Source organism: Corythoichthys intestinalis, chromosome 19 (assembly GCF_030265065.1).
Source record: "Corythoichthys intestinalis isolate RoL2023-P3 chromosome 19, ASM3026506v1, whole genome shotgun sequence".
NCBI classification, from domain to species: Eukaryota; Metazoa; Chordata; class Actinopteri; order Syngnathiformes; family Syngnathidae; genus Corythoichthys; species Corythoichthys intestinalis.
This window is the reverse complement of record NC_080413.1, coordinates 21,192,227-21,220,040: the sequence shown is the minus strand read 5'-3', so window position 1 is coordinate 21,220,040 and position 27,814 is coordinate 21,192,227. Positions and strand designations below refer to the sequence as shown.

Genomic DNA, 27,814 nt, shown 5'->3' with positions numbered 1-27,814 from the left:
GCAGCACTGAGTTCTACTTTAGATGCAGGAGAAGACAGACCTTAAAGAGTTCTACCAAACTTTAGTCATAGCTATTGAATTTTGATGCATGCTGGGAGTGAATGTTTGCTAATATGTGTTAATTAGCTGTTGTTTGAAAGTGACCAAAACATGATGCTAATCTTCTTTAACCTATCTAAAGCATATTACATGAAATGTGGCCATTAAATGGAAAGACACCTACAGTGTATCACAAAAGTGAGTACACCCCTCGCATTTCTGCAGATATTTAAGTATATCTTTTCATGGGACAACACTGACAAAATGACACTTTGACACAATGGAAAAGTAGTCTGTGTGCAGCTTATATAATAGAGATCATTTATTTTCCCCTCAAAATAACTCAGTATAGCCATTAATATCTAAACCCTGGCAACAAAAGTGAGTACACCGCATGGGAACTACTTACATCACTGTCTAAATTGAGTACTGCTCGTCATTTTCCCTCCAAAATGTCATGTGACTCGTTACAGGAGTGCTGCAGAGATTGAAGATGTGTGTGTGTGTGTGTGTGTGTGGGGGGGGGGGGGGTTGTCATTCCCACCACCATGCTTGACTGTAGGCATGACACACTTATCTTTGTACCCCTCACCTAGTCGCCGCCACACATGCTTGAGACCATCGGAACCAAATGAATCTTCGTCTCATTAGACCATACGACATGGTTCCAGTAATCCATGTGGTTTGTTGACATGTCAGCAAACTGTTTGTGGGCTTTCTTGAGTACCGTCTTCAGAAGAGGCTTCCTCCTGGGGTAACAGCCATGCACACCAATTTGATGTAGAGTACGGCATATGGTCTGAGCACTAACAGGCTAACGCCCCACCTCCTCAATCTCTTGCAGCAATGCTGACAGCACTCCTGTAACGAGTCACATGACATTTGGAGGGAAAATGACAAGCAGTACTCAGTTTGGACATTTAGGGATGTACGTAGTTGCCATGCGGTGTAGTCACTTTTGTTGCCAGGGGTTTAGATATTAATGGCTATATTTTGAGTTATTTTGAGCGGGAAATAAATGAACTCTATTGTATAAGCTGCACACAGACTACTTTTCATTGTGTCAAAGTGTCATTTTGTCAGTGTTGACCCATGAAAAGATATACTAAAATATCTGCAGAAAATGCGAGGGGTGTACTCACTTTTGTGATACACTGTACTTTATTATGTCCATCCAAGCAGAAAGAATCTTATTAGAAAAATTGAAAAAACATTGAATTTCGTTTTTTCTTATGTGTAATAGTAGAGGAAAAGTGTAAATAAATGACACTATTTCCAGGTAGTGGCCACCGGATATGGGGGCAGACATATTATCAATGCTGGTACCATTTTAGCCAATCAAGCGCGAGTATCCAAAATTGTTCACGCTTCCTCATTTACGTCATTAATACCCACTATCTGTGCTTGAGTTCAAAAGTTACATAATGCCTAAGCTAGTAATAGGTGCCATTTTTTTGTGTTTTCAAACGTTATTTTCTCCGTCATCAGAGGCTTAAAATATTTGTGATTGACAGAATTAAATACCTTGAGCAACTGTCTTTGACATGTCATTCATACTAGGTGTTGTCTTTCCCTTAAAGCCAAAATACCGGTAGTCGCTCACTCCTTCTGTTGGAACTTTTACAGGGAAACTATTTGTGCATCTAAAACAACTGCAAAAAGTAAAATTAGGAAAATTATTGTGTATTTATTGTCAACATCAGGTGGGGAGGTATCTCTTGTCACATACAGAGCGCAATCGGAGTATAAAAGAAAACAAAAACAGCATTTTGCCAAGGTCACCTCACGGTTGAAAATGGTGTAAAAAAATGAAACTGTACAATGGATTTAGTAGGGACACAGCTGGAGGTACCCGAGGGTGTTGAGGACGGTCCTCTCCTCTGGGTAAAGTCATCATAAGGAAGGGTCTCTGTGGTGTCTGCTGCTGCTATACTACAGCATACTGCTGATACAGCAACTCCCGGATCTTATAGTAGTCATCACACAAGCAGCCTTCCAAGCCGATACGTCCCGCTTCCGTCTGGACCAAGAGCACAGACGCAAAACCTCAGTTTCACCTTTTAAAAACACACAGTCTGCTTGGCACAAAAACTAAATACATTTTTGCCGATTTGACATCAAAGCATTAGACGCTTCTAGTTCCCCCTCTTTCACTGCTCTGACGCCGACTGCTCCAAGTGTCTCTTTGAGTTCATGTTCTCGGTTGCATCTATTTTAAGTTCTTGTCAATTATACATTTTCATGTTGATGTCCTGGTTTGCTCCTGCTTTTCCTTTTATTTGACTTGTTAAGTTTCACTTGTGTGTTTTTTTTTTTCCTCAGGCAAGATTTCACAAGCCTCTGGGTTTTCTGTCCTACTTTGGCAAGCTGTGTGAATTTTGTTTGGTTTTCATGTTGTGATTTGGCAAAAAAACACTCTAAATTTTCTTTTATTCAGACTAGACATGTGCCGATTACCGGTTACAGGGTATACCGTGGTATGAAAACGTCAAGATTTCAAAACTGCAAGATTTTTCCGTCATACCGTCCTGAAGATATTAGCTTTTTTTTTTATGTCCCAAAAATGCATGGAGAAATGCCTCACTTGCAGCTGCAAGGCTCAACCCTCACCCACTGGTTGTTACTCAGTGTCAGTGAATCAGCTGTGCCACACGATGGCTGGAGGAGGTGAAACTCCTGAATTTTTTTCCCCCATCGAAGAAAACGAAATCACAAGTATGGGAATACTTCGGCTACAGAAAAGTTACAGACAGGCGCAGCTTAGAGGAGGGCCAACCGACATGTAAAACATGTTTGCGGAGGGTGGCTGCCGAGGAGTCAATACCTCCAATATGATTTCACATCTATACAAAATTAAAGGTTAGTAAACACTAGGGATGGGAATTGATAGGATTTTTCCGATTCCGATTCCATTATCGATATTGCTTAACGATTCGATTCTTTATCGATTCTCTTATCGATTCTAATTTGGGGGGAAAGAAGAACAAACGTTTTGATTGGCATCGAGTTTGTCTAATCAGAAGTCACAACCTTACAAACTCACAATGAGATCAAAAGAGGCCCAAAGCCTCAATGTCAACTGTGGCAATAAGTGGCAAATACACAAGAATGTGTAACATTTTACTAAAACATTTATCTAGTAGAAATAAAAAATATTGGTATATATTGGCAGATAGGTTGTTGTTCTGCCTTTGGCAATATGTGTTAAAGCAGGGGTCCCCAAACTTTTTCCTGTGAGGGCCACATAACTTTTCCCTTCTCTGATGAGGGGCCGGGGTCAGTTTGTAACAGAAAAAGTGTGACGATTGCAGAAGTGCATAAATGTAATAAAAAAATTATTGTTTTTCAGAAAGCCACAATCAAATAACCCTTTCTGGATTCTTTATAATAATAATAATTAATAATAAAAACACTATTAATTAAATAGATAATAACCAAATAACCATCTCTGAATTCTACAAGGAAAAGGCCAGGAAATAAATAGCACGATTGAGAAAAAAAAAAAAATTCAAAATAGCCGGACCAAATGCGGAGGCGGGCCGTATTTGGGCCGCGGGCCGCAGTTTGGGGACTCCTGAGTTAACGTGTATTATTTTACCATTACATTGAATTGCATGCCTTTTAGTTTTTGTGGCGCTTACATGCTCAAGCGGGGGCGCCCTTGCGCTTCCTCATGCGAAGAAGAACGCGCTCACGTGAAGAAGAGCGTGCTTACACCCAAAGAAGAAATGCCGCATCCAAGTGAGTGAGAGAGTTAGTGAGAGAGGGAAACACTTCTACGAGCCTACGTTCTTTGTTAATGTTAATATCTACAGAGGCAACGCCTGTATGTATCATCTTTTGTGTTGTTGTTGTTGTGTTTCCACTCGCGATCGGACACTTAAATCCAGTTGTGTAGTGGTTTGAACGATGTGCTAATGCTAGCGAACGAATGCTAACCATTTGTTATTACTGTTATTAGCAGCTAATCATCGCTGATTTACGTTGATGCAAACCTGTTTGTTATTGGGGACGAAATTGATTTGTTTCATTTCTATTCTTAGTTTCACTCTTCAAGTGATGGTTGAATAAAGTCAGCAAATTATACCAACGTCTTCTGCATCGTCATTTGGGAGTTTAGCTAGCTGTATAGCCAGGACTGAGGCTTAGCCTCTCTGTGAGGACAGCGCAGTCGTATTCCCTCCCGATGCAGTTATCTCCACCTTGCAATGACTGCAAGTCGCTTTGTTGTAATTTTTCCTCGTGAAGTGAAGGCACACTTTCGAGCGTTTGAACCTACGTGCTGTCATTGTTATGTTTACGGCTGCAATGCTCGTGCTTACCCGTCGTAACCTTTCATTTTCACACTCTTTCCTGGTGAAGTGTAGTCAAACTTTGGAGCGAGTGGTTCTTGGCGCCATGCTAGTTTTATGCGTCTGGACAACAACACACGTCACGACGCAATACGCGTCTTTAAGAATCGTTAAAGGGATCGTTAAGGCTTTTTCATTGTGATGTCGAGGCCTCGAAACACTCGGAACCGGTTCCGAATTAGAATCGGATTTCGATTCCCATCCCTAGTAAACACCGTCATGAACGTTTCCCCCCAGCGACGAGAGTTAACTCCAGCGTGTTTGTGTGTCTCGTGGTGGTAAAACATGTTTTTTTTTCTCTGGCAACTGTCTGTGTTGAGAAAGAGAGTGTGTGTATAATGTAAACATGATACGAGTCATACAAACTTGCTTTTTATGGAAAATTAAATCATTTTGTTCTGATGGTAATAATATTGAGCTGTGGTTTTAGGCACACCTGAGGGACTGCATTTATTTAAATTTTATTTAGAACACATATATATATATATATATATATATATATATATACATTTTTTAAATTTCTTTATTTTAACATTATACTTCTGTTCCAATTTGCTAATGTTTTGAAAATTAAAAATCCTGTTCAATGGAAACCCAAGATATCGCAAAGTAACACATTTTAGAGCTGTAACTGCAATACAGTGATACCATGTTATTTTGGCTTAAGGTTATCATACCGTCAGAATATACATACATACTGTAACTTCTGTATACTTTCGCTTTTAAAAAAAAAAAAAAAAAAAAAAAAAAAAAAAAATCACAGTATTAATACCGTAATTACCTGATTTTTTAAAAGTAGCTTGAAGAAATAATACTGCCATTCAAACAATTTAAAAAACATGGTGAAAGAAGTTAATAACTCACCCTGCGGACGGCCACCAGGTTGTTGCACACCAGAACTCCACCGACAAACTCTGCCTGGATGCCCTCTCTGAGGAGAACCTGCTTAAAGTCGGACAGGCGGGGCTCATTGATGAACACTGACTGATGTCCTGGCGCCTGGACGGAGCACAGAACCACAGTGTAGCGGTAGGTAGTCTAGGACACTAACTCCAAGGACAGAAGGAATTGGTTTCATACCCTTGTAAATGTTATTACCTTAATACTAATACAACCATCTATATTCAATACTTAAATTTATAGCACCTACACTTTGGGGATAAGTTCATTTAATGTTATTTTACGCGAGCAACGTATGAGATAGTCTGCCTTTACAAGATGATAAATTTTGTCTAATACTGTCAAAGAAGTAGTCATGTGAGTTGTTGTGGTTTTAGCATGCTGGGATTGCATCTGATTTAGAGGTGTTGCTAATATTTTTAACTCATGTAACCAACTGATGTAACTTGGTTTTGTCGGTCATGTAACTGCCCTTTACAAAATGTACAAGTGCTCAATATTTTCAAATATAAATGTGTGTGTGACTCGCCAAAAATAGTCCACTGAATTTTAGTGGACAAGGGAACATTGTTACAAAGGTATTTGAAGTCCGAAGATGAAAACTTTTTAAGTAATACTGAAAAGTCATCTGCTGCTTGGAGTTTCTCCTCAGGATGAGGTTAATTTGCATGAAAAGCAATGTCCATTGAAATCAGGTCAGCATTTAATCGGTCCTGCGGCTGAGACCAAGCTTTCTGACACAAGACAGCACACTTCTCTCCAAAATGCCTAGATAGTCATGGGATTTTCATTGTACTAAGCAAAGATTCAAGACGCAAGGCAGCCACGGAACATTATGAGCCTTCTTTAAATTCCAGTCTTGCTTTTTATGATTTTTTTTTTACTTGTATTTAACTGCAGTGTCCTCATTTGTCATCTCTCATGTGTCATTTGGTTCAAACAAGGACTGAAACTGATATACGTTGACCTTGGAATTCACCTTTAATTTCTTTGGAGGTTATTCCTGAGCTTTTGCTTTCCATTGTTATCATGTCTCTTAAAATTTGTATCTAATTTGTCCTGTAGCAATGTAATTCCTTCACAATCAAAAACACAATTATCCATACAATGTTGAAAAACAAAGTACCTCGGACCCAATTTTTCCACTGTGACTCAGTTATCTTACCTCATGTGAAGGTAGCGGCTCCAGTGTGGGAATGACATCACTCTCCTCAGAAACCTCCTTCTCGTCCTCTCCAAACAGGTTCTTCATGGCCCGCTGAGCCGCCACCATGGCGGCACTGTGATCAATGCCGAGGTCAGGGGTGGTGTCCATGGCCTGCTCACTTTCCTCGACTTCCTCCTTAGCGCCCTCCTCCAGCATCACACCTGTGTCCACCTTTACCACACGCATGTCCAGCACGCCATCGATCCATGCCAACTCGGTGTCTTTGGCCTTGCAGAACTGTAGGGAGCTCACCAGGAAGTCCTTCAACCGCACCTTCACCACAAATAAAAATGTTACCATCGAGGTGCTTTGACATATGGGTTATTTCCATTCCAGCTTCCCTAAATAAGGCCTCCTCTTCCCCCCAAAAATCTAACCTGGTTTACAGTTAAAAAAATAGCAGTGAACGGTCTTGTACTTAATAAAAACATACAATAACTAGGGGGTGAACCTCTTAGTACCACACGATACGATGCGATTTGCGATACAAAGCTCATGATAACGATGATCTCACGTTACATTGGTCAGGAAAACATTCTAGGTTATTCTACAAAACAACTAATAAACACAAGAACAAGCTATTTTCATCCTACTGCTATAAGTTTATCACTAGCAGACGTCCAAGCCATTTGAACTGGGAGGCTGGCAGAGAATGAACCCTTTCCTCTTAAAATGGGCTCCTCCCACTTCTATGGCTGTCAGTGGCAGCCGATGCCAGGCAATGAGGTAATTTTGAGCCATTTCAGGTCAGTACCTGTTGATTTTCAGTCACTTACTGTTGATTTTGGGGCATTTTATGGGTCACCTCCTGTTGATTTGGGGTTACAGAACAGGAAGTGAGCCGGGAAAGAATAAGCAATGCCTCAAACTCCTCAAGAAGTGACCTGTAAATGCCCCAATTTCCGAGTGACTGCGAATGCTCTAGTATCAAACGAACGAACGTTCATTTGCCTTTCCTAGCCTTAATGGATTGGGTGTCAAGCGCCGTCAATGGCACTTATCTGAGACTAAGGGTGTGAAAAAATATCAAAATGGTGATATATCGTGATACTTTGTATCCCAAAAGGTTATCGATATGCTCCTGTCAAGAATCGAGATATCGTTTTAAAAAGGTGTCCAAAAAAAAAAAAAAAAAAAAAGGCTGCCATAGATGGTGCCCAACGCCCAATCCATTCAATCCATTTAGACTGGGAACGTTCGTTCATTCAAAACCAGAGCATTCACAGTCATTCGGTCCGATTTTCGGGGCATTTACAGGTCACTTGCTGTTCATTTTAGGGCATTTACAGGTCATTTCCTGTTGAGTTTGAGTCTCTGCCTATTCATTTGGGTGATTCCCAGGTCACCTCCTGTTCTGTAACGCAAAATAAACAGCAAGTGACCCATAAAATACCCCAAAATCAACAGGAACTAACTGAAAATCAATTACCTTAAATGGCCCAAAATAACTCATTGCCTGGCGTTGGCTGCCACTGACTGCTATAGACGTTCAATCCGTTTGAAGTGGGAGGGATGGCAGCCTCCCAGTTCAAATGGATTGGACGTCTACTAGTGATAAACTCAATCCAATTCACAGCAGAAGCTTGTTTTTCTATTTATTAGTTTTTGTAGAATATCCTAGAATGATTACCTGACCAATGTATCGCAAATCGTCGTATCGCTATATCGTCAGATCATCGTTATCGTGAGCTTTGTATCGCAAATCGTATCGTATCGTGAGGTACCAAGAGGTTCCCACTCCTATCTGAGACATTATTATGGTGGAAGATTTTGGTAGCAACTTGTGGGTTCCTTTTTTAAAAACATAAACACCTTTTTAAAATAAAATATCGATTCATGGCATAAGCATATCGATAACCTATTGCAGGGGTGTCAAACCAATTCCATAAAGGACCAAGAATGTCCTGGATTTTGTTCCAACTAATTAAGAGGTCATCTTTTCACCAATCTGATCTCCTACAAGTGTAATCAGTTAACTGCAGTCAGGTGCTGCTTATTTCAGCAGAAAATTCATTGGTTAATCTGTTTGCGCAGTCTTGTATGAAATGAAATCCAGGACTTTCTTGGCCCGTTGTGGAATTGGTTTGACACCCCTGACCTTTTGGGATGCAAAGTATCCGATATACTGGATCATAACTTCGATATTTTGTCACACCCCTAATAATAACAAAACTAGATAGAACGCAAAGTAACCATTTGTGCATTATGAATCCATCCTGTAATTTCATAAGAGTTTTGAGTCTTGTTTTCACCAGTGGAGCACTAAAATACATACAGAAATAATACACATGGATTGGATAATTATGCTATGAACACTAAAAAAAGTGTGAACACAAAAAAAAAATCCCTACCACTTGGAAATTGTAATAAAGCCTACTTAACTTTTTTTTTTGTTTGTTTTTTACAATTATCACATCTCCACCTTCAATTCTGGTTATTTCCAAGTGTGCATATACAGATTTTTTGCGCCCACCAGTGGTCAAATGGTGAATGGTATGAACGTTCCAAAGTTTTTTTTATTGCACTCTACTAGTATATGAACATACGTTATTTCAGTACACATTTTCCATTTCAAATGTATTATTGCTAAATAATATGAGACATACCTCATATGTTTGAATTGAAATTTTCAAAAGGTATTTTGTTCATTTTTACTTCCTACTGAATTGAAAAATAAAGTATTTAAAACAATATGAAAGAAAAATCTAATTAAACCACAACCATGAGACTCAAAACGAAACAGTCAGGTTCTTAACAGTAAGAAGCTACTTTCCTAACTACAATTTTTTTGGGGCAGTACACAACATCACCATTGAAAGACTGATTAAATTAGAGGTGACCGGCAAAGTTATTATTGCTCAACATTCAGTTATATTTATGATTCTGTCTTTTAGCGTTCTAGAAAACAGGATAATCTGACAAGCTGACCTGGTAGATGTGCGTCTCACTGGTGGCGTCCACCGTTTCCTGTAGTTTGGGTGTGTACACTTTGAGATCCTTGCTGAAAGCCTTGCAGGACTCAGCCAGTTCTAAACTGGCCTCCGGAGGCCCGTGAACAATAACTAGCTGCCTTGGCTTCATCTGGTTGATGATTTTCTTGATAGAATCACCGTCAGAACGACCTTCGTAGTCTATGTATGTTATCCTGGCTCTACAAGAAAAAGCAGAAAAATGATTTTATGTTTTGTGTGTCTTGAATTTTAACCTGAAGAATTCTAGTTTATCCCTCACTTGATTTCGAGATTCTCAATACTTGAAACACATTTCGTGGGAACAACGGAGAGGTCCTGGTCCATTGGCTCATCGCCATTGGTCAAGCCGGATTCAAGTTTGCTTTTCTCCTCTTCTGTAGCTTGTAGCTCAGGAACTAGAAAATCTTCAATCCTGCAACCAAACAGGCATATTTACAAACAGTTGGAAATAACTTTTACTTTCCAACGTTTGCATCTCTTAAACAGGATACCTGATGATCTCTCCGTACTCGTCCCATTTGATCCTTTCTTCATGTGTTGGGAACATTGGGTAGGACTTCTTGGCTTGTTTGAAGAAACTGCCTTTGCGGTTCCCCTCACCCTTCATCATCAAGTCGTGGTGCTTGGTTTTTGCCACGGCCGGCTGATCCATGTCATCGTCCAAGTCACTTTCATCGCTGGAGTCCACATCTACCCTGCAGGGGCAGACATAAAATGTCAACTTTGTACTTTCACAAAGCTTTCTCCTCCATCTAAAATATTGTTAGTTTGTAATAACAACTTTGAATTTTAGATATACATTACATATACAAGGTTGCTCTAAGAAAATTTGACAAAAGCATAAAAGATACGACACTAACCATCAAAAAAACAAGACGCGAAAGAATTTTGAGAATATTTTTAATAGACAATCACAAAATTCCCCCGGAGTAATAACCATTCCAACTATAAAATCACTTTACTTGACTTACTCTTTTGCTTGCTCCAGCTTCTTGGCCGCTTCTTTCTTTATTTTGTCATTTTCAAGGTAATCGTCCAGCTCCTTGCCTTCGAGCTTAACTCTTTTTCTCACCTGTCACGACAAAAAAAAAAAAAAATATATATATATATATATATATACATATATACTAGTACAGTGGGGCAAATAAGTATTTAGTCAACCACTAATGGTGCAAGTTCTCTCACTTGAAAATATTAGAGGCCTGTAATTTTCGACATGGGTAAACCTCAACCATGAGAGACAGAATGTGTGGAAAAAAAAAAACAGAAAATCACATTGTTTGATTTTTAAAAGAATTTATTTGCAAATCATGGTGGAAAATAAGTATTTGGTCAATACCAAAAGTTCATCTCAGTACTTTGTTACGTACCCATTGTTGGCAATAACGGAGGCCAAACGTTTTCTGTAACTCTTCACAAGCTTTTCACACACTGTTGCTGGTATTTTGGCCCATTCCTCCATGCAGATCTCCTCTACAGCAGTGATGTTTTGGGGCTGTCGTTGGGCAACACGGACTTTCAACTCCCTCCACCGATTTTCTATGGGGTTGACATCTGGAGACTGGCTAGGCCACTCCAGGACCTTGAAATGCTTCTTACGAAGCCACTCCTTTGTTGCCCTGGCTGCGTGTTTGAGATCACTGTCATGCTGAAAGACCCAGCCACGTCTCATCTTCAATGTCCTTGCTGATGGAAGGAGATTTTCACTCAAAATCTCTCGATACATGGCCCCATTCATTCTTTCCTTTACACAGATCAGTCGTCCTGGTCCCTTTGCAGAAAAACAGCCCCAAAGTATGACGTTTCCACCCCCATGCTTTACAGTGGGAACGGTGTTCTTTGGATGCAATTCAGTATTCTTTCTCCTTCAAACACGTGAACCTGTGTTTCTACCAAAAAGTTCTATTTTGGTTTCATCTGACCATAACACATTCTCCCAGTCCTCTTCTGGATCATCCAAATGCTCTCTAGCGAACCGCAGATGGGCCTGGACGTGTACTTTCTTCAGCAGGGGGACACGTCTGGCAGTGCAGGATTTGAGTCCCTGGCGGTGCATTGTGTTACTGATAGTAGCCTTTGTTACTGTGGTCCCAGCTCGCTGTAGGTCATTCACTAGGTTCCCCCGTGTGGTTCTGGGATTTTTGCTCACCGTTCTGGTTATCATTTTGACGCCACGGGGTGAGATCTTGCATGGAGCCCCAGGTCGAGGGAGATTATCAGTGGTTTTGTTACTCTTGTATGTCTTCCATTTTCTAATAATTGCTCCCACAGCTGATTTCTTTAAACCAAGTGTTTTACCTATTGCAGATTCAGTCTTTCCAGCCTGGTGCAGGTCTACAATTTTGTCTCTGGTGTCCTTCGACAGCTCTTTGGTCTTGGCCATAGTGGAGTTTGGAGTGTGACTAACTGAGGTTGTGGACAGGTGTCTTTTATACCAATAATGAGTTAAAACAGGTGCCATTAATACAGGTAACGAGTGGAGTATCGTTAGACCTCGTTAGACCTCTTTGAAAGAAGTTAGACCTCTTTGACAGCCAGAAATTTTGCTTGTTTGTAGGTGACTAAATACTTATTTTTCACTCTTATTTTGAAATAAATCCTTTAAAAATCAAACAATGTGATTTTCAGTTTTTTTTCTCCACATTTTGTCTCTCATTGTTCAGGTTTACCCATGTTGACAATTACAGGCCTCTCTAATCTTTTCAAGTAGGAGAACTTGCACAATTGGTGGTTGACTAAATACTTATTTGCCCCACTGTATATATAAAGCACTTATTTGAACGTTTTTATCCAAGCACGACTTTTTATTTACTTGGCGCCATGCCACGGTTTATTTTGGTAAACCAAGTTTTTATTGGTCAGTAGAGCCGTTTTGTTAGTGCCACATTGTTGTAACACTAGAAGACAAATTGCTAGTAATGACTGATGCACCAAAAATAAAATTCTGGCCAAAACCGAAAAACAAATATTAGAAAAGCCACATGATATTAGCAGAGTATCTCTTGAGTTAGCATCTCAAAGCTATAAGCTAATAACTGTATCGAGCCAACGCACTCTCTAGTGGTAAAAGAAGTGCAAGCTACCAAGCTACTTGTTTGCCCCTGCGCTATTTCCGGTTTTGATATCATTTTTGGCCACATTTCGGCCACCCAATTGTCGGTGCATCTCTACTAATAATTGTTTCCACTATTACTACACAGCCTTTTTTTGGCGATTAAAATTTTCAATACCACTTTTTACTCTTCATGCCCCTTTTTACCTCCAGATCCAGCATCTTTTCTCCCGGGTGGTCAATGAGGTAACGGGCCAGTGATCCAGGAGTAGTGCGGTAAGTCAGTATGACCGAGTGTTTGCTATCCTGACACCACTTGATAAAAAGTTCTCGAGAAAAGCCAGACTCGAGGTCCGGCTGGCTGCACAACACCACTTTAGGGTTGGGTACCCGAGCCAGGTCGGCTAGACTGTGACAGAGGGTCAAATGGCGGAACTGGAAGGGATTGTTTCTCTTGTCCTCAAAACACCTCATGAGTTTGTCGCTCATCCACTCAACCTAAGGAAAAATTGTGTGTGATCTAGTGCTGCTGCATCTTGAGTTGTATACAGAAAAAATAATGTGAGACTGATACCTGAGACTTTGAGAACTCCACAACATTGTAACTGACATTGTTAAGTAGGGCGAGCGGGTAAGCTCCCAGCCCGGCATCTTTTGTCCTCCAAATCTGGTCTAGGAGCTGAGCCAGCTCCAAAACCCGCCCAGCTGTATCCACGGCGATAAGCACATTACCATCCCCACGGAGTGTCTCCATTACATTAGCTTTGCAGAAGGGTAATAAAAAGGACAGACATTAGGAAAACATGTTTAACACATTGATTTTTTTATTTATTTATTTTGGAGTATCTTAAATATTAGCGTGTTAACAGGAGAAGTTGGGTTACCTAACAATTACTTACTAAGAAGCTGTTCATCTCTTTGTTTGCGTCGTGGTTGTACATATGCTGCATTAAAGGAGTCGGTAATAAGCAAAGAAGGTCGGCTGATGCTCTCCATTGTGCAGCCGTTCAGATGGCTAGAATAAAAAGGCACAAAAATGAGCACAGGAAGAGATATTGTAACTATGTAATCGCTAATTTTTCAGTAGCACTTTTAGAGTCACTATTGGGCTGGTGCAAATGTTTGACGTTGCCATCTATTCTTACATTTCTCTCTTGTGGTTAAAGTCCACAGCATAAACAATCTCCTCCTCCCCATCTTTCACGATTTTCCAAATAGTACCACCAATCATGTGACCGGCAGGAAGTGGTGTAATTGAAAGACCATGTCCTTTTCCTATTAGAAAGGAGGATGTGTGAATTACAATATGCATTAGTTCTACACACCCTTGTTCAAATGCCAGGTTTTTGTGAGAATGAGGAAAAAAATATTCGAAAACTTCCTTCCACCCTGACGACCAGAAACATATCCATATCCTTATATATGAATTACAGCCCATGTTACCAGTTGAAAAGGTGCAAAATCACACGGGAACCAAATTTCCACTAGGTAGATAATAAATACATTTACAGATCATTTGTACATTATCATGAACAACTCGGATGTAAGTATAGAGCATAAGTTTCAGCAAGAAAAAACTTTGGGGGGGCAAAATGCTTTCATTTAAAAGCTATCTAGAGCCTTAATGGCTATTTATTTTGGACAGGGATATGCCATTTGAAAAGGGTTGTGTAGATGTTTTATATCTGTTTTATTAACGTCAATTTTGAGATCAATCTAGATTAACTCACCTTTTAGATTGACAATCTGTGAATACTTCAACTGCTGAATCTTATCAAAAGCACTATCTACATCATCAAGGGTGAAGAGAGTGAAATCTTCACTGTTGTTTCGGGACTAGACGCAAGCAGGAGATGCATTAATACTGGGAAAGAACTAAAGATAACAACTGTACACACAGCCATGACTCCTCACCTGATAGAGATCGTACATGAACATTTGACCCATTTTATAGACCGGGATAGTTGCGTATATGGTACAATTCAGACCTAATTTCCCCACAGCGTACGGCAACGCTCCAAGGTGTATAGGATCAGGATGGGACACAAGCACAGCATCAACTTGGTGAACATGCCTGAAAGTATAAACAAACACTTCATGGTAATGGATGTAACAGTTAGAGCAGCCATAACAAAATATAAGGACGCTAATTCAAGTCTCATGTCATGTATGTAGCAGTTTCTCATGGAACAGCAACAAAATTTACCGCTTTATGGCATCGATGATGTCCATTGAGAAATTCTCATCCCAGCCACAGTCCAAAAGGAAGCGGAATTCATCCACTTGGAGAAGGTAGCAGAGGGCAGAGTCCTCCTGAACTCCCGACAAAGCTGTCAGCTTGATGATGGACGTCATAGTGGCTCCTTAACTTGTTTTTACGCTGTAAGAAAAATTGATGATTATAAACCAACCACATACAGATCATTACTAGCTACACTGGCTAAGTGGGTGTCTTTCACGACACAAAAGGACGCTATCATTTTCTAAACCTTTTCTGATCCACTTAGTAATTGTAAAGCATGCACCTTTAGCAGCTAATTTGTTAGGAAACAGTCAAGAATTGACTCACACAGTAATGAATCGAGCTTCAACTACCCGGCAAGTAGCCACATTAGGCTTCTGTGCGCGCCAACTAAAATACGCTTCGGGCTCCAAACGTATCCGGTCATTAAGATGACAGAGAAATATTTAATCGGTGCAGTTTAAGTGCAACAAAAATAATGTTATTGTTATTCTTAATTTTCTTTTTTACGACATTTTGGCTAGCGTCGCTACATGTCCACGAGCAGCCATGTTTGCCGCTGTAGGTTAGTGTCAAAGTGCATGAGAACGTACTAACTAAACATTATTTACACAAATGAACAGTAGTTTATTTCTTAATATGAAATTACTTTAAATAATTAATGTAATCCAAATTTACTTAATTAAAATTTGAAGTTGCGTAAAAATGTTTTCAATGCCTCTTTTTATGCCTGTATATTGTTTTTACCACCCCTTCTTACTAGCACTTGGTATATTCCAATGTCCTCTGTTTGGTAGCGGAGAGCCGCACGGAGCCCTCCGTATACTAAAGGTAATTTTTAAGAAACCCATGTTCGCTCTGTGATCATTTATCTGCATTGGGTTTAACCTTTGTAAATGTGCTTTGTTTGTATCATCAGAATAAATATCAGATAAGTATCCCACATAATCCTCATGTAGGATAGCGATAAGCTAAATTATTAGCTAGTGTGGTGCTGTCAGTCGTGGACGTAAAACGAACAGTTTTGAATTGTCATTAGTGGGGCTATTCAATGTTCTCCATTGTATTGTTTTTAATCTTAAATCACGTTTTACGGTTGTGTAAAGGTAGAAATATACCATTCGTCGTGCTTTAGTCATCGCCACAATGCACTTTTTTTTTATCGTTCTATCAGATATAGACCACTTCATAATAAAATGTCACTATAATTGCATGTTTAAGTATCTGGGGTCAAAGGGAAACACGAGAATGCGAAACTATACTATACTGTGTGCATCTTTACAATATGCAGTATACAAATTTGACTAAATCTACCAAGCCATCAAGTGTGAAATAAAATGCTTTAACTGTTTGAGTATCCTTTGTGTTTTTACAGGTGTCTCTTTCATGAAGAGACATAGGACTGCACTGCTTTAAATTGTGCTTCAACGCAGAAATGATCTCCTTTCATGTCAGCAGTCACTTAATACTGTTTATTTATTTGCAGCAAGCATGGTCAACATTGCAACATTCGCCCGCGACCACTGGATGAACTTGCTGGTCCCCATGGGATTTGTGATCGGATGGTACCTGGACAAACAGCAAGACCAGAAGCTGACTGCGTTCAGGAACAAAAGTGCTCTATACAGAAGGTTTGGAATCCTTGTTGAATTCTACCATGCATTCTAGATTGACTTTGAGCTTGCATTGATTAGCTTTGTATTCCTTTTTTTGCAGGGAGCTGAAGCCTGGCGAGGAGGTGACTTGGAAGTAGATTTTAACCCCTATGTGAGCCCATTGTCTGCTGTGTGAATGGCTGATGAGTGGCCCTCAAGTAATACTTAAGACTTATGTCTATATTTTTGAGTTGTATCAACAAACAATAAATGTAAATTCTCATCAAACTGTTTTTTTGTTGTTGAAAAAAAAAGATACTGTACAAAACACTCAGTTTCAGCATTTAAATCTTTGGGCATGCAGATGAGCTCATTTGCAGAATTAGTGTTTACAAACATTTTCTCCCCCAGTTTTATTTTCCCCCCTTCATTCAGACGAAACTAATGTACAAACTGGAACTATACCCAACATAAGACGATATGAAGTTCAATGAAAAAGTAATTCTATCTGAATACGATTTTGAAAACCATACAAATGTAGAGAAAATTCCAAATATTTTCAACAAATGAAAATGACTTTCACAAAAACATTTTTTCTATCATCCATTTTCTATAACTCTTAACAGGACTATCTTACTAAGTTACCAGTGCACAAAATGAAATGTCACTTGGGAGGGTCACATTAATCAGAAATGTCCTTAACATACATGGAACGTTATAACCTGATGAACATGTCAAGACTGAGATGGACAACAGCTGCTGATTGAGCATTACAATTTAATTCATGTAATAGTATGAACCTAATGCCTCTTCGTAGTAAAGAAACCACATTTAGATTGCCATTTCATTCAATTCGAATGAATTTGAAGATCCATGTTTGAGATTTGTGAATTTTGACTCGTACACAAACTGTTGCCACTAAGGTGATTCCTTAAAGATGACCCCTTTCTTAAAAAGAAGGTCGGCCAAAGTGATCTGGTAAGAAAAAATAAGCATGTTAACATGACTTTGGAACACCGATATCACAAATTGTGTAAATTAGTTAAAAGAAAAAAAACCTACCTTTTCCTGTAGCGAATGACACGGCAAACTTCCTACACTCACAAATTTGGGATAGGATTGGATCAGAAACTCTACTGCATCGGTGTGCTAAAGGAGGAAACAATATTTAAAAGATGAAAAAAATAAATCAAGAATAGTTCCATAGCTACCTCAGGGTTTATTTCAAAGCTTTTGGGCTCTTCTTTGTGATAAACTCGGGAGTTGTCAGTGGTGTAGTAAAGTTGAACAGCATCTCCATCACTGCATAGCCTTAAGAAAAATAATGATGTACCATAAAATAAAATTACTCATTTGATTTTATTTGAGTCAGATTACCTGGCACATCCTGCTCGGAGGAGTCCAACTCGAGTCTGACTTGTGATATATGCACCTACATCTTTTGCATGCCCATCCTCCCACCGAGCAGGTGCCCCGTGCACACTGCCGGCTGCTTCCTCTGTAAGGGGAGCAAGTTCAGAGCTTGGATCAACTCCGAAACAAGTAATTAAACACATCTACACAATGGCAAATGAGCATTTTAACTGGGGCTTGATAAAGTATCTCACCCGGGGTAAGCTTTGGAGGTAAGCAGTCGTGAAGGAAGTCTCTAGCTTTGAGATCCACAGCTGCATCAACAGGAGCAAAATTCTTAAGTTTGTTCAATAGATGATCAATTTGGGAGAAGAATTTTGTCCTTCGTGGGTCATCCTAAACAAGAGCACAAAGTAAATAATAGGGTAAGAATGGGGTGAATTGTTGGCATTGGATGATGAAGCATACCATGTCAGAATTTTGAACGCCCATGTAAGAGAGGTAGTCCAGGGGTAAACCCTGCCTGAACTCGACATCTTCCTCCATGGCAATTTCAAGAGCAGTTGGAACCATCTGGAAAAAAGGTACCATATTACATTTTACCAAACTACAAAATATTCACTAAATAAAAACTTGAGAATTCAGTCCATTTGTTGACCTGAATGCTAAAGAACTGAATATTACAGCATCCATTCAGTTTCTATCACAACAGTTCTCATTCAGGTCAATTAAGCTATGTTCACCTGACAAGTCAATTTCAAATTCTTTGCTCATTTGTGACACATGTAGGGATGGGAATCGAGAACCAGTTCCTATAGGGAACCGAATCCGTGTGTTTTAGTTATTTAATGATTCTCTCCTAGATTCCAACCAGCATGAATTACGTCTCGTAGCCCAGCATTAATTGCGACGCGTGATCTGTGCATGTCATACATAATCGACTCAACAAGTAAGACTATGTAATTATTCATAGAGTGATCACTCACCAAGTTTAATCTGGACACCTGTTGCCATGTGATTTAGCATTGATTTTCACCACGTCCTTATTCATGAGACGACATAAAGAATAGGTGATTTTTCAAAAAAAAAAAAAAAAAAAGTATTAATGGGTCTATCGTATTCCTCGTCGAATACTCTAAGACAAATATAACATACGGTATATGCATCTAAAATAATCCTAAACGATTTTATTAGCAATTTTAATACTCATTTCGGTCGGTAGTCCACCAATCAGTGTTTTTTTCGGAATAATTTGAATTTGGTGTGACGTAGGGCCAATCTGACTACTGATTTCACACAAAAGTATATACCTCCGCATCTGATGGTGGTATTTTTGTGTTGCTACAACTAACGGAAGTGGATGTTCCAAATTACTTCCGGAAATGCATCTGACAACTACAACCAATCAGTGTATTTTCGCCCGTAACTCGAGATAGGATGGCCCCATTGGTCCCCAACCACTTTTATTCTACTCAGTATCAAAAGGCCTATCCATAGAGTACCCCAACTATGTCTAGGAAGGTAACAAATCCAAGTTAAAGGAGGATTGTGCTAAAATTCCTCTTATATTGTATGAGATCTAACCGTCCTTATGTAATTACACCAACCTAATTATAAACTTGTTAATATATGGGACAACAAAAGAGATACTCTGCCCCTGCTGTCTGGACTAGCTGAACACTTTCTGTGCGTGCAGGTTGTCACCACCCCATCTGAGAGGCTGTTCTCCACTCCTGGAGACACCATAAGTCCAGAAAGATTACATATCCTACCTGAAAAAGCAGACATGCTTATTTTTCTGCAAAAGAATTGTTAATTTTGTACATTTTCACTACGCACTATTCTGTTGTATTTGACAGTATCTTTTTTTTATTATTATCTTTGAGTGCTATCAGCTCATATGTCCTTTTAAAAAGGAGGATTTTTTATTTCTATTAGAAAAAAATTTCAGTAAAATGTTACACATTCTTGTCTATTTGCCACAGTTACATATTGCCACAGTTAACATCGAGGCTTTGGGCCTCTTTTGACCTTGTTGTGAGTTTGTAAGGTTGTGACTTCTGATTAAACAAACTACATGCCAATCAAAATGTTTGTTCTTCTTTTCCCCCAAATTAGAATCGATAAAGAATCAAATCGTTAAGCAATATCAATAAAGGAATTGGAATCGTAAAAATCCTATCAATTCCCATCCCTAGACACGCGTTTCATTTTTTTTTTCTCAATGCAATTCCGATTTTTTCATATCCAACCGGGCTCATTCGTATGTGGGTAAGAATCGGATGTCTATACAACACCGCTAGAGTATTATTGCATATCTGCAATTCTGCGTGAATGCATCCCCTAGATACATCATCGACCAGATAAATATGTCACCACTATTTGACAAAATAAACAACAGAGGTAAACAAGCAATGGCGGATGAAGGCACAGAAAATACCTTTTCCTTCTTGATACCGCACACGAAGCTATCAGGTTTAAAAAATATTGGCTCTTGAAGCATAAATTCTTCAAAAGTTGCAACATAAGCGAGACAGCCAACACCTCGCCGTACTTCATTAAACACTGATGACGTGTTAGAACGTCACAGACAAGTTCACTTCACACTGCGTGTCGTATACTGTATGTCTTTACAATATGAACGGCTACACACACACACACACACAAAAACGGGAGTTATGGTGATTGACAATCGGTTGCGAACCGGTTACAGATTACTGTTACTTGCTTTCTATAATTCAATCGGGATTTTTTTTTTTAAATACAAAAAAATCTTTTTTTTAGTATTTCTAATTTACTGTATTTTGAAATCATTATCTTAGCAGAGTTGCGAGTAGGTTACCTTTTGCAGCAGATCTCCCCAGCTGTTCTTCTGATAGGAGGAGATGGTAATGTGAAGGGAATGCACGTCTGGGAGGCAGTACCCCTGGTGGATGAACCCTCGAGGAAAGTAGAGCAGATCTCCTGCTTCCAGCACCACTTCCAAAATTGGCTTTCCAATCTCTGCCTGGTCAAAGTTCGCTGGAAATGCAAAACACCCAAGTGTCAGGGATAAAAACAGCCAAAAACTTTCTACAATTAGTTTTTTTTATTGCAGTTGTTGTACTCACGACTTGAAAGCACAGGCAGCACTTCGTCATCTGACCTAATGGAAAATTGAAACACATTAGCAACATGTGAATAGCACTTGTGGTGGTGAGCTGGAGTCTAAATCAGCTGACTTTGAGAGTACACCAGAGGTGGGTAGTAACGCGTTACATCTACTCAGTTACATTTACCTTAGAAACTTTTTGAGAAAAATGTACTCCTAAGAGTAGTTTTACAAAGCCATACTTTTTACTTTTACTTGAGTAGATTTGTGAAGAAAAAACGCTACTCTTACACCTCTACTAGGGGCTACACATGTGTCGTTAAATTTTTCCTCTTTATTCTACATATCAGATTTTTTTGCCAGCAATGCCAAAAGTAGCTTTACCAATTTCACCAATGAGACGTTGCAACAATAATCACGACTCCATTATACCAGTCAGATGCAGGCTTGCTGTTCTAAAAGCCCGTATTTAAACCTTTCTCCCAGTTTTTATTTGGCACCGACTGACCACAGAAAACCGGAGATATGATCCTTTTAATTTCATAATAGTAACTATGAAGGAAATAATCCCTATTCAAACTACAGTAGAAACTATTTTCTCCACTAGAGGGCACTCATGCTCTTTGGACAAATAATGCTCCATTTCTTCATTTTTTTCCCTCTCACCGGAATGCAATGTTTTTTTATTTTTTTTTGTAGTTTTTTTTTTTGGTCTTTCTTTGGCTTAATGTTGTTATATAATGGGTTATTGTACAGTATCATTGTAACAACAGTTCATATAGATAACTTTGTGCTGAGAAAAAAAAAAAACCATTATTTAAAAAAAAAAAAAAATCCAAAAAATTGTAAGCAGTTACAATGTTATTCATTACTTGAGTATTCTTTTCACCAAATACTTTTTTTACTTGAGTACATTTTTTGGATGACTACTTTTACTTTTACTTGAGTAATATTATTTTGAAGTAACACTACTCTTACTTGAATACAAGTTTTGGCTACTCTACCCACCTCTGGAGTACACCCTAATCCAGCATGTCCAAACTCCGGCCCGGGGGCCAAATGCGGCCCGTGGTTAAATTTCATCCGGCCCCCCGCCTCTGTCATAAAATCAATAACGTCTGGCCCGCACACAGACTTAATAAATTAAGTCAGAAGTACTGCTACCAGCATATGAAGTAGCTTACACACTAAATGCTGCTCCTCATTTACCCACTAAAAGGCAGCAACACTCTAAGCAACATTAACCCTTCCAATTTTCTAAAATGGCGATAATCAACAAAAAAAAGAAAGTTGACTGCGTTGGCCAACGCTTCAAGGATAGGTGGAAATTGGACTATTTCTTCACTAAAATACACAATAACTGTGTCCGCCTCATTTGCAAAGAGACAGTCACTGTTTTTAAGGAGTTCAATATGAGGCGATATTACCAAACAAGACACGCTGACATGTACGACAAGATAACAGAGAAGATACGCTGCGAGAAATTGAAGCAACTTGAAGCTAGTTTAATTTCACAGTAGGATTTCGCAAGAGCCCGAGAGTCGAAAGAGAACGCCACAAAGACTAGTTGCGCGATTGTTGAAATTATTAAATTTTAAAAATAATTAAAAAAAATAAAAATTAAAAAAATAATAATAAAGCAAATGTGACGCACAGAATCGCTTGCTAAAATTTGCTTAAATATATTGTTCTACGTAAAGGACGTCAGCCAAGGTCGGCCCCCCACATTTTTACCACACCAAATCTGGCCCCCTTTGCAAAAAGTTTGGACACCCCTGCCCTAGTCTGTTTGGACACTGGGCACATAAAAGCAAACAACCATTTACACACATATTCATTCCTAATTTTGAATTCATCTAACCATCATTATTTTTGTTGTGTTGGAGCACTAGTAAACCGTACCCAGACAAAATCCACAACATTGGTAAAGCATGCCAACTTCAACTATTGGTTCATATGTTGCAACTATTGCACATCTCACAATAACATCTGGATATACTGTATTATTATTTTGATTTACTTATGAAGCTTTCTCATATCATTTCACCTTGGGTTGTAGACCCTCCAGTGCTTCTTTCCCTCTAGCTGAATCACAAATGCCTCGATGTCATCATAATGCGGTGCAAATCCTTGCGTTCCAGGCGGTGTCAGGTAGCTGAATTGATAAAAACATCACTAGGATTAAAAACAATCTTTTGACATGCCTCGAGTAGATTTTCCACTTACACATTGGCGCCTGCCATGCTGCCAAAATGTTCCTGCAGAATGGACAGCACATTCCACACGGTAGAGGAGAACGCCTGAGGATTCAGCATACGTAGGGAGCAGCCACTCTGGGAAATAACAATGTTTTTGCATTTGAAGATGGTACATTTCCGACAAATTTTAATTACATTTATAACCATACCTTATAAAAATCCCACACGGTTAAAGGCAAAGCTCTTCCAGGGGGATTGTGTGTTTCCCTCTTGCCTTCTGTGTAACTTGTAACATCGAGATTCACTCCATACTGAACATCATCCTTTTAAAAAAATAAAGGATAAAAAAAGTAAAACAGAAGAAGCACACCCGCGTCTATCTGTCATTAGAATTAAAACTCACATGCTGAACGTATGAGTGTTTCTTACCTGTCGAAGTATGCGGTCAAATTCTTGCGTTGAGAATAAGCCATAGTAGTAATTTGGATTTTTGCGCTGAACAAGAATGGGTTTCTTCTCCCAAGTTTCCCTTTGAAATGAAAGCAACAATAATCATGGTTATAGGAGAAAATGACAAAAACGCTTACGTTTCTTGTTTTTAATTTATCTTTATAGTTTGTATATGTACATGGGCTTGGATTATTTTTAATAATCATCAGGCTATATTGTCCATCCTAGCACAAATGATGGTCATATATTGCCATATCTCTTATTCTATCTACCTGAAGAAGGTCTTGGTAGGAATAGGGTCAATCAGCCACTGGAAAAGCTTACTAGCACGATCCTTGCTGTTGTTAATTTTCATAAGCTCAGCCAGTAATACATTTAGTGCCTCCTCGTCCATGTTTATAGATTCCATCTGTTTGAAATAAGCCTTTAGAACTTAAAACATACGGTGAGCGGAATAAATTCCCATCAAATTTGCAATCAACAACGAAGGTTTGAGTAAATTAGCCTTACTTGTGTTATTTCCTCAACTGGACCCTCGGTCGAATGATTCTTGGCTTTCATTTTCCTCTTTTTCCCTTGTTTTGCAGAATGAACATTTTCAATGTTGTTTTCTCTTTTCTTTTTCTTGGATCCCACCTATAAAAAAAAATTAAAAATGATAAATAACATAAAAATACTGGATTAATTTTTTTTTTTTTTAATCACATCAAAAGCATGAGCTTTATTTGTGTCTGGGAAGCATTGGTAAACAAACATGAACTGCTACGATTCTACAGAAATTAAAAGCAGCAACATTTCATTAATGTGGTTCAATATGCTTTTATTGCCTTTTGCTGGCATCAGAACAGCCGCATGGTTTAAAAAGCAATGGTAAGTTATGAGGTGCTGACATGTTTTCTGTTTTTTAAAAATCTGGGCTTCCCCTGCTCAAGCTGCTGCCCCCGCCACCCGATTTAGGATGAGCGGCAGAAGATGGGGGACTGAAAAAGTTTCTCAGAAGATGAGGGACTGAAAAAGTTTCTCATCTCGTTTACCTGAATTGAACGCTTCTTAGCAGGAGACGGTAATTCTGATGAAATCGTCTGATACATGTGGAAAGCGGACATGTGTTTTCTCTCCATTTTCCCCACCGTGAAATCCGACGTCATCAAGCTGCGACTCACCCGGCACATACCTTCTTCGGGTGGTATAAATTTAGGCTTCAATAGATGTTGTAGCGCCCCAATTGGTGGCACACATACGTACGTGTGAAACTCCCTTCTACGTCTCATTTCTAATTTCTAAACTATTAATTTAAATTCTTATTTTCGGCATTGCCCTTCTTTGCAGATACAGGGGCACTGATTTGGGGAGATTTTTTTGACCCCAATATGACTTCACAATCTTCATGCCTCACCGGAAAGTTGTTGTTTTTTAAAATTAAACAAACCACACAAACAATAAAACATAAGTGGCATTGTTAAATAACTTAACAGACAAGCCAAAGGAATAACCAGCACTACAACATCTGAAATTACAAATCACATATAACTGAAAGTAAAAAAACAAAAAATAAATTTAAAAAAAAAAAGAAGAGAGGGAAAAGAAAAAAATGTATATGTTAAAAAATAAATAGTAATAAAAATAATAGTAAAACAAGAATTTTAGGTTCTATTAGCCAAGTCAAACTCAACAATCCTACACAGTTTCAAAGCATTTCCCCCCTTCTTATATTTCAAAGAAAAATAATGACATAATTCTTTGTGAAAAATATTAAATTTTGGAACAGATTTGAAATATTTATTCTTATGTATGAAAAATTTTCCAAGAATTACAATTGTGTTGATGGCTTGGTCGTGCAATGACCCTAATACAGAGATAGCATATAAAACATTTTATTTTGTGAAATTAGATAGATTAGCCAATTTAGGACCATGCAATTTAACTAGTCATGCAAATCTTCCCAGAAAGAATGAACAAATTTACAATAAAAAAATAAATGATCAGTCGTTTCAATGTCTTCATTACAAAAAAAATACAAATTTTGTGGTCCAAATAAAAAACGGAGCCTTAAAAATTCTGAAGAGGGGTTCCATGCATAGTCGAGGCAGAGTCCAGGTTCATTTTGTGAAATGACAGCCAATGGCATTCTCCCATTTCTTGAAATGGCAGCCAATAGCGTTGCGAGTTGCGCCAAGTTGCAGCCAATGGCGATACAAATGCGTCGTAAATAGCGTCCCCATTTTGTGAAATGGCAGCCATTAGCGTTCTGGCAGTTGCGTCGTAAATTCATCCTGAGGTAAAAAGTTTACATTTTTTGTAGAGTTTAGCTGTGCTTGTGGACAAAAGCAGTTGTGTTTTACCTGAAGGAAAGCTCAATTTGTATTTATTTTAGTTATGCCCAGACTATGACGTTTTTTTCAGTTATATTTAATTCATTTATTTTAACAAATGTCGAGTGGTCTTGAGACAAATGTTTTGTTTTGTTTGTTTGTTTGTTTGTTTGTTTGTTTGTTTGTTTGTTTTTTTTGCATTCCTGGATAATTAAGATATTATAAACCAGTTTGTATTTATTGTGTATGTTAACATAATCGAAGTTATGCTCAAATATTGCAATTTAAATGTGCTAATATAAAAAATCCAGACAGTTTGCAAAATGTTTCCTTAGTATATTTCTAAACAAAGGTTTGAATCAAACGGTGTATCACCTGAAACAATACACAAGAAAGTCAATACAGATTTACTTTGTATTTGTTGATCATTTAGCCAATCAATTGATTGGGTTCGTATTCGTGAGAAATGTAGCCCTGACTCTGTTCAACTAATCTGTTTGGTCTTATTAATGTCCGACAAGAAATCAACCCCCCGTGTGCTTTTTTTTTTTTTTTTTAATTAAATAGAGCGACACGACCGAGAATCGACTCCACGTTTTGTGCGCTATTTTCGAATTAATTACGGGAAGCAAGCGCTTGCGCCCTATGATTAATTAAAAAAAAAAAAAATGGCGCACAAAATGGAGGTTCGGTTCCGGTCGTGTCGCTATATTTAATTAAGCAACTGTAGCCACTAGAAAATAATATAATAGGATATAAATAAAGACCTCTCAGATACGGTTTCATTGTTTGTGCTTTATCAACAAATAAGCTAGCTTTAAACTCGCATTGACTCCGTTTCCATGCGTAAATTATTAGTAATGTTTGTATTTCATTGTATCAGGGTAATAGCGCTAACATTGAAATAAACTCACCGTTTTCAACTATTTCGCTGTAGCCCGTCTTAATTATTTTCTCTCCCGAGGCCGTCCGAAGCAGTAGATGAATTTACGATGCAACTCGTATTGCTATTGGCTGCCATGTCAAGAAATGGGAGAACGCCAATTGGCTGCATTTCCAAGAAATGGGGCTGCCATGTCAAGAAATGGGAGAACGCTATAGAGCCTACCCACGTACCACGTGCTCGCTGTATGGTTCCGCCCACTTGTCCGTCAAAACATAGTGTTAACCTGTTACGGCTACGTACATTTCTCCTATTTACGGCGTGTTTTTCTGCTCCTTAACATTAATAATCAAAATGGTGAAGGCGTGTGTGGCTGTTGGTTGCACTAACAGAGAAGATGGAAGGAGAGACTTGAAGTTTTACCGTATTCCGAGGGATCCAAAGAGGAGAGCGAAATGGACGGTTGCAATTCGACGTGAAAACTGGACACCAAAAAATCACCACAGACTATGTAGTAGTCATTTTATATCCGGTAAGATGCATTTAATATATATTTAGAGGGTTTTGGCCTGACAACCACTATTAAGATCATTGCTAGGCTAATCGCCGACAACATACGACGTAGTACGACATAGTTTCAAATTCAAGATGTTTGTGACTTCCCTTTCTTCCACCATCGTTATTTTTTGAATAATATTTAGCTGGTACCAAGTGAAAGAAACTGGCCTCGTCTACGGGGCTGACAAATAACCACAATTAAGATCATTGCTAGGCTAATCGCCGACAACATACACGTATGTATGTAGTGAGTGCTATCGCTAAACCATATAAACATTAAAAGCCCTAGCTCCATTGACAAATGACATGAAATACATTAGACTTGACAGTGGATGTTAGCAAGAACAAAAGATTTTGAATTGAAAATTTCGTAACTCACCTTCCGAGCACAAGATTCCTGCCGAATTTTCGTGTACGAGGACCTGTTTCACCCAACCAGCAACGTAGCATTTATAAGCCTCCAAGCTCTTAAAGTTTTTCAAACTTTCATGAGAATAGGCTGATTTTGTGTGGACAAGATAGTTGTAAATATCAGGGTCAGGCAGAGACGGTGAAGGCAGCCGGTCAAAAATCATCGATTTAGGCATCAAATATGGATCTGGCGACTGTA

At 38.8% G+C, this 27,814-nt stretch overlaps 3 protein-coding genes across 3 annotated transcripts; 1 reads left to right on the top strand and 2 right to left on the bottom strand.

The window, feature by feature from the left end:
* Positions 1 to 1,701: 1,701 nt before the first annotated feature.
* Positions 1,702 to 15,352, bottom strand: cpsf2 (cleavage and polyadenylation specific factor 2). The gene is made up of 15 exons (XM_057822298.1): positions 15,094 to 15,352; positions 14,729 to 14,902; positions 14,437 to 14,596; positions 14,253 to 14,358; positions 13,668 to 13,797; positions 13,422 to 13,537; positions 13,097 to 13,284; positions 12,730 to 13,020; positions 10,442 to 10,542; positions 9,962 to 10,165; positions 9,730 to 9,882; positions 9,427 to 9,649; positions 6,457 to 6,771; positions 5,256 to 5,390; positions 1,702 to 2,059 (listed from the first exon to the last, which is right to left on the bottom strand). The coding sequence occupies exons 2-15, from the start codon at positions 14,875 to 14,877 to the stop codon at positions 1,967 to 1,969; spliced, it is 2,364 nt and encodes a 787-aa protein (XP_057678281.1). The 5' UTR covers positions 14,878 to 14,902; positions 15,094 to 15,352; the 3' UTR covers positions 1,702 to 1,966.
* A 151-nt stretch (positions 15,353 to 15,503) lies between these two features.
* On the top strand, positions 15,504 to 16,646 carry LOC130907341 (NADH dehydrogenase [ubiquinone] 1 beta subcomplex subunit 1-like). The gene is made up of 3 exons (XM_057822297.1): positions 15,504 to 15,595; positions 16,251 to 16,395; positions 16,481 to 16,646. The coding sequence occupies exons 2-3, from the start codon at positions 16,256 to 16,258 to the stop codon at positions 16,515 to 16,517; spliced, it is 177 nt and encodes a 58-aa protein (XP_057678280.1). The 5' UTR covers positions 15,504 to 15,595; positions 16,251 to 16,255; the 3' UTR covers positions 16,518 to 16,646.
* Positions 16,209 to 24,651, bottom strand: riox1 (ribosomal oxygenase 1). The gene is made up of 15 exons (XM_057822295.1): positions 24,486 to 24,651; positions 23,962 to 24,087; positions 23,724 to 23,860; positions 23,431 to 23,530; positions 23,211 to 23,324; positions 23,030 to 23,136; positions 22,851 to 22,958; positions 20,823 to 20,857; positions 20,555 to 20,733; positions 18,181 to 18,285; positions 17,967 to 18,108; positions 17,737 to 17,857; positions 17,571 to 17,670; positions 17,422 to 17,508; positions 16,209 to 17,334 (listed from the first exon to the last, which is right to left on the bottom strand). Exons 1-15 carry the CDS (start codon positions 24,621 to 24,623, stop codon positions 17,278 to 17,280), a joined length of 1,656 nt encoding a protein of 551 aa, XP_057678278.1. The 5' UTR covers positions 24,624 to 24,651; the 3' UTR covers positions 16,209 to 17,277.
* Between the last annotated feature and the right edge of the window lie 3,163 nt (positions 24,652 to 27,814).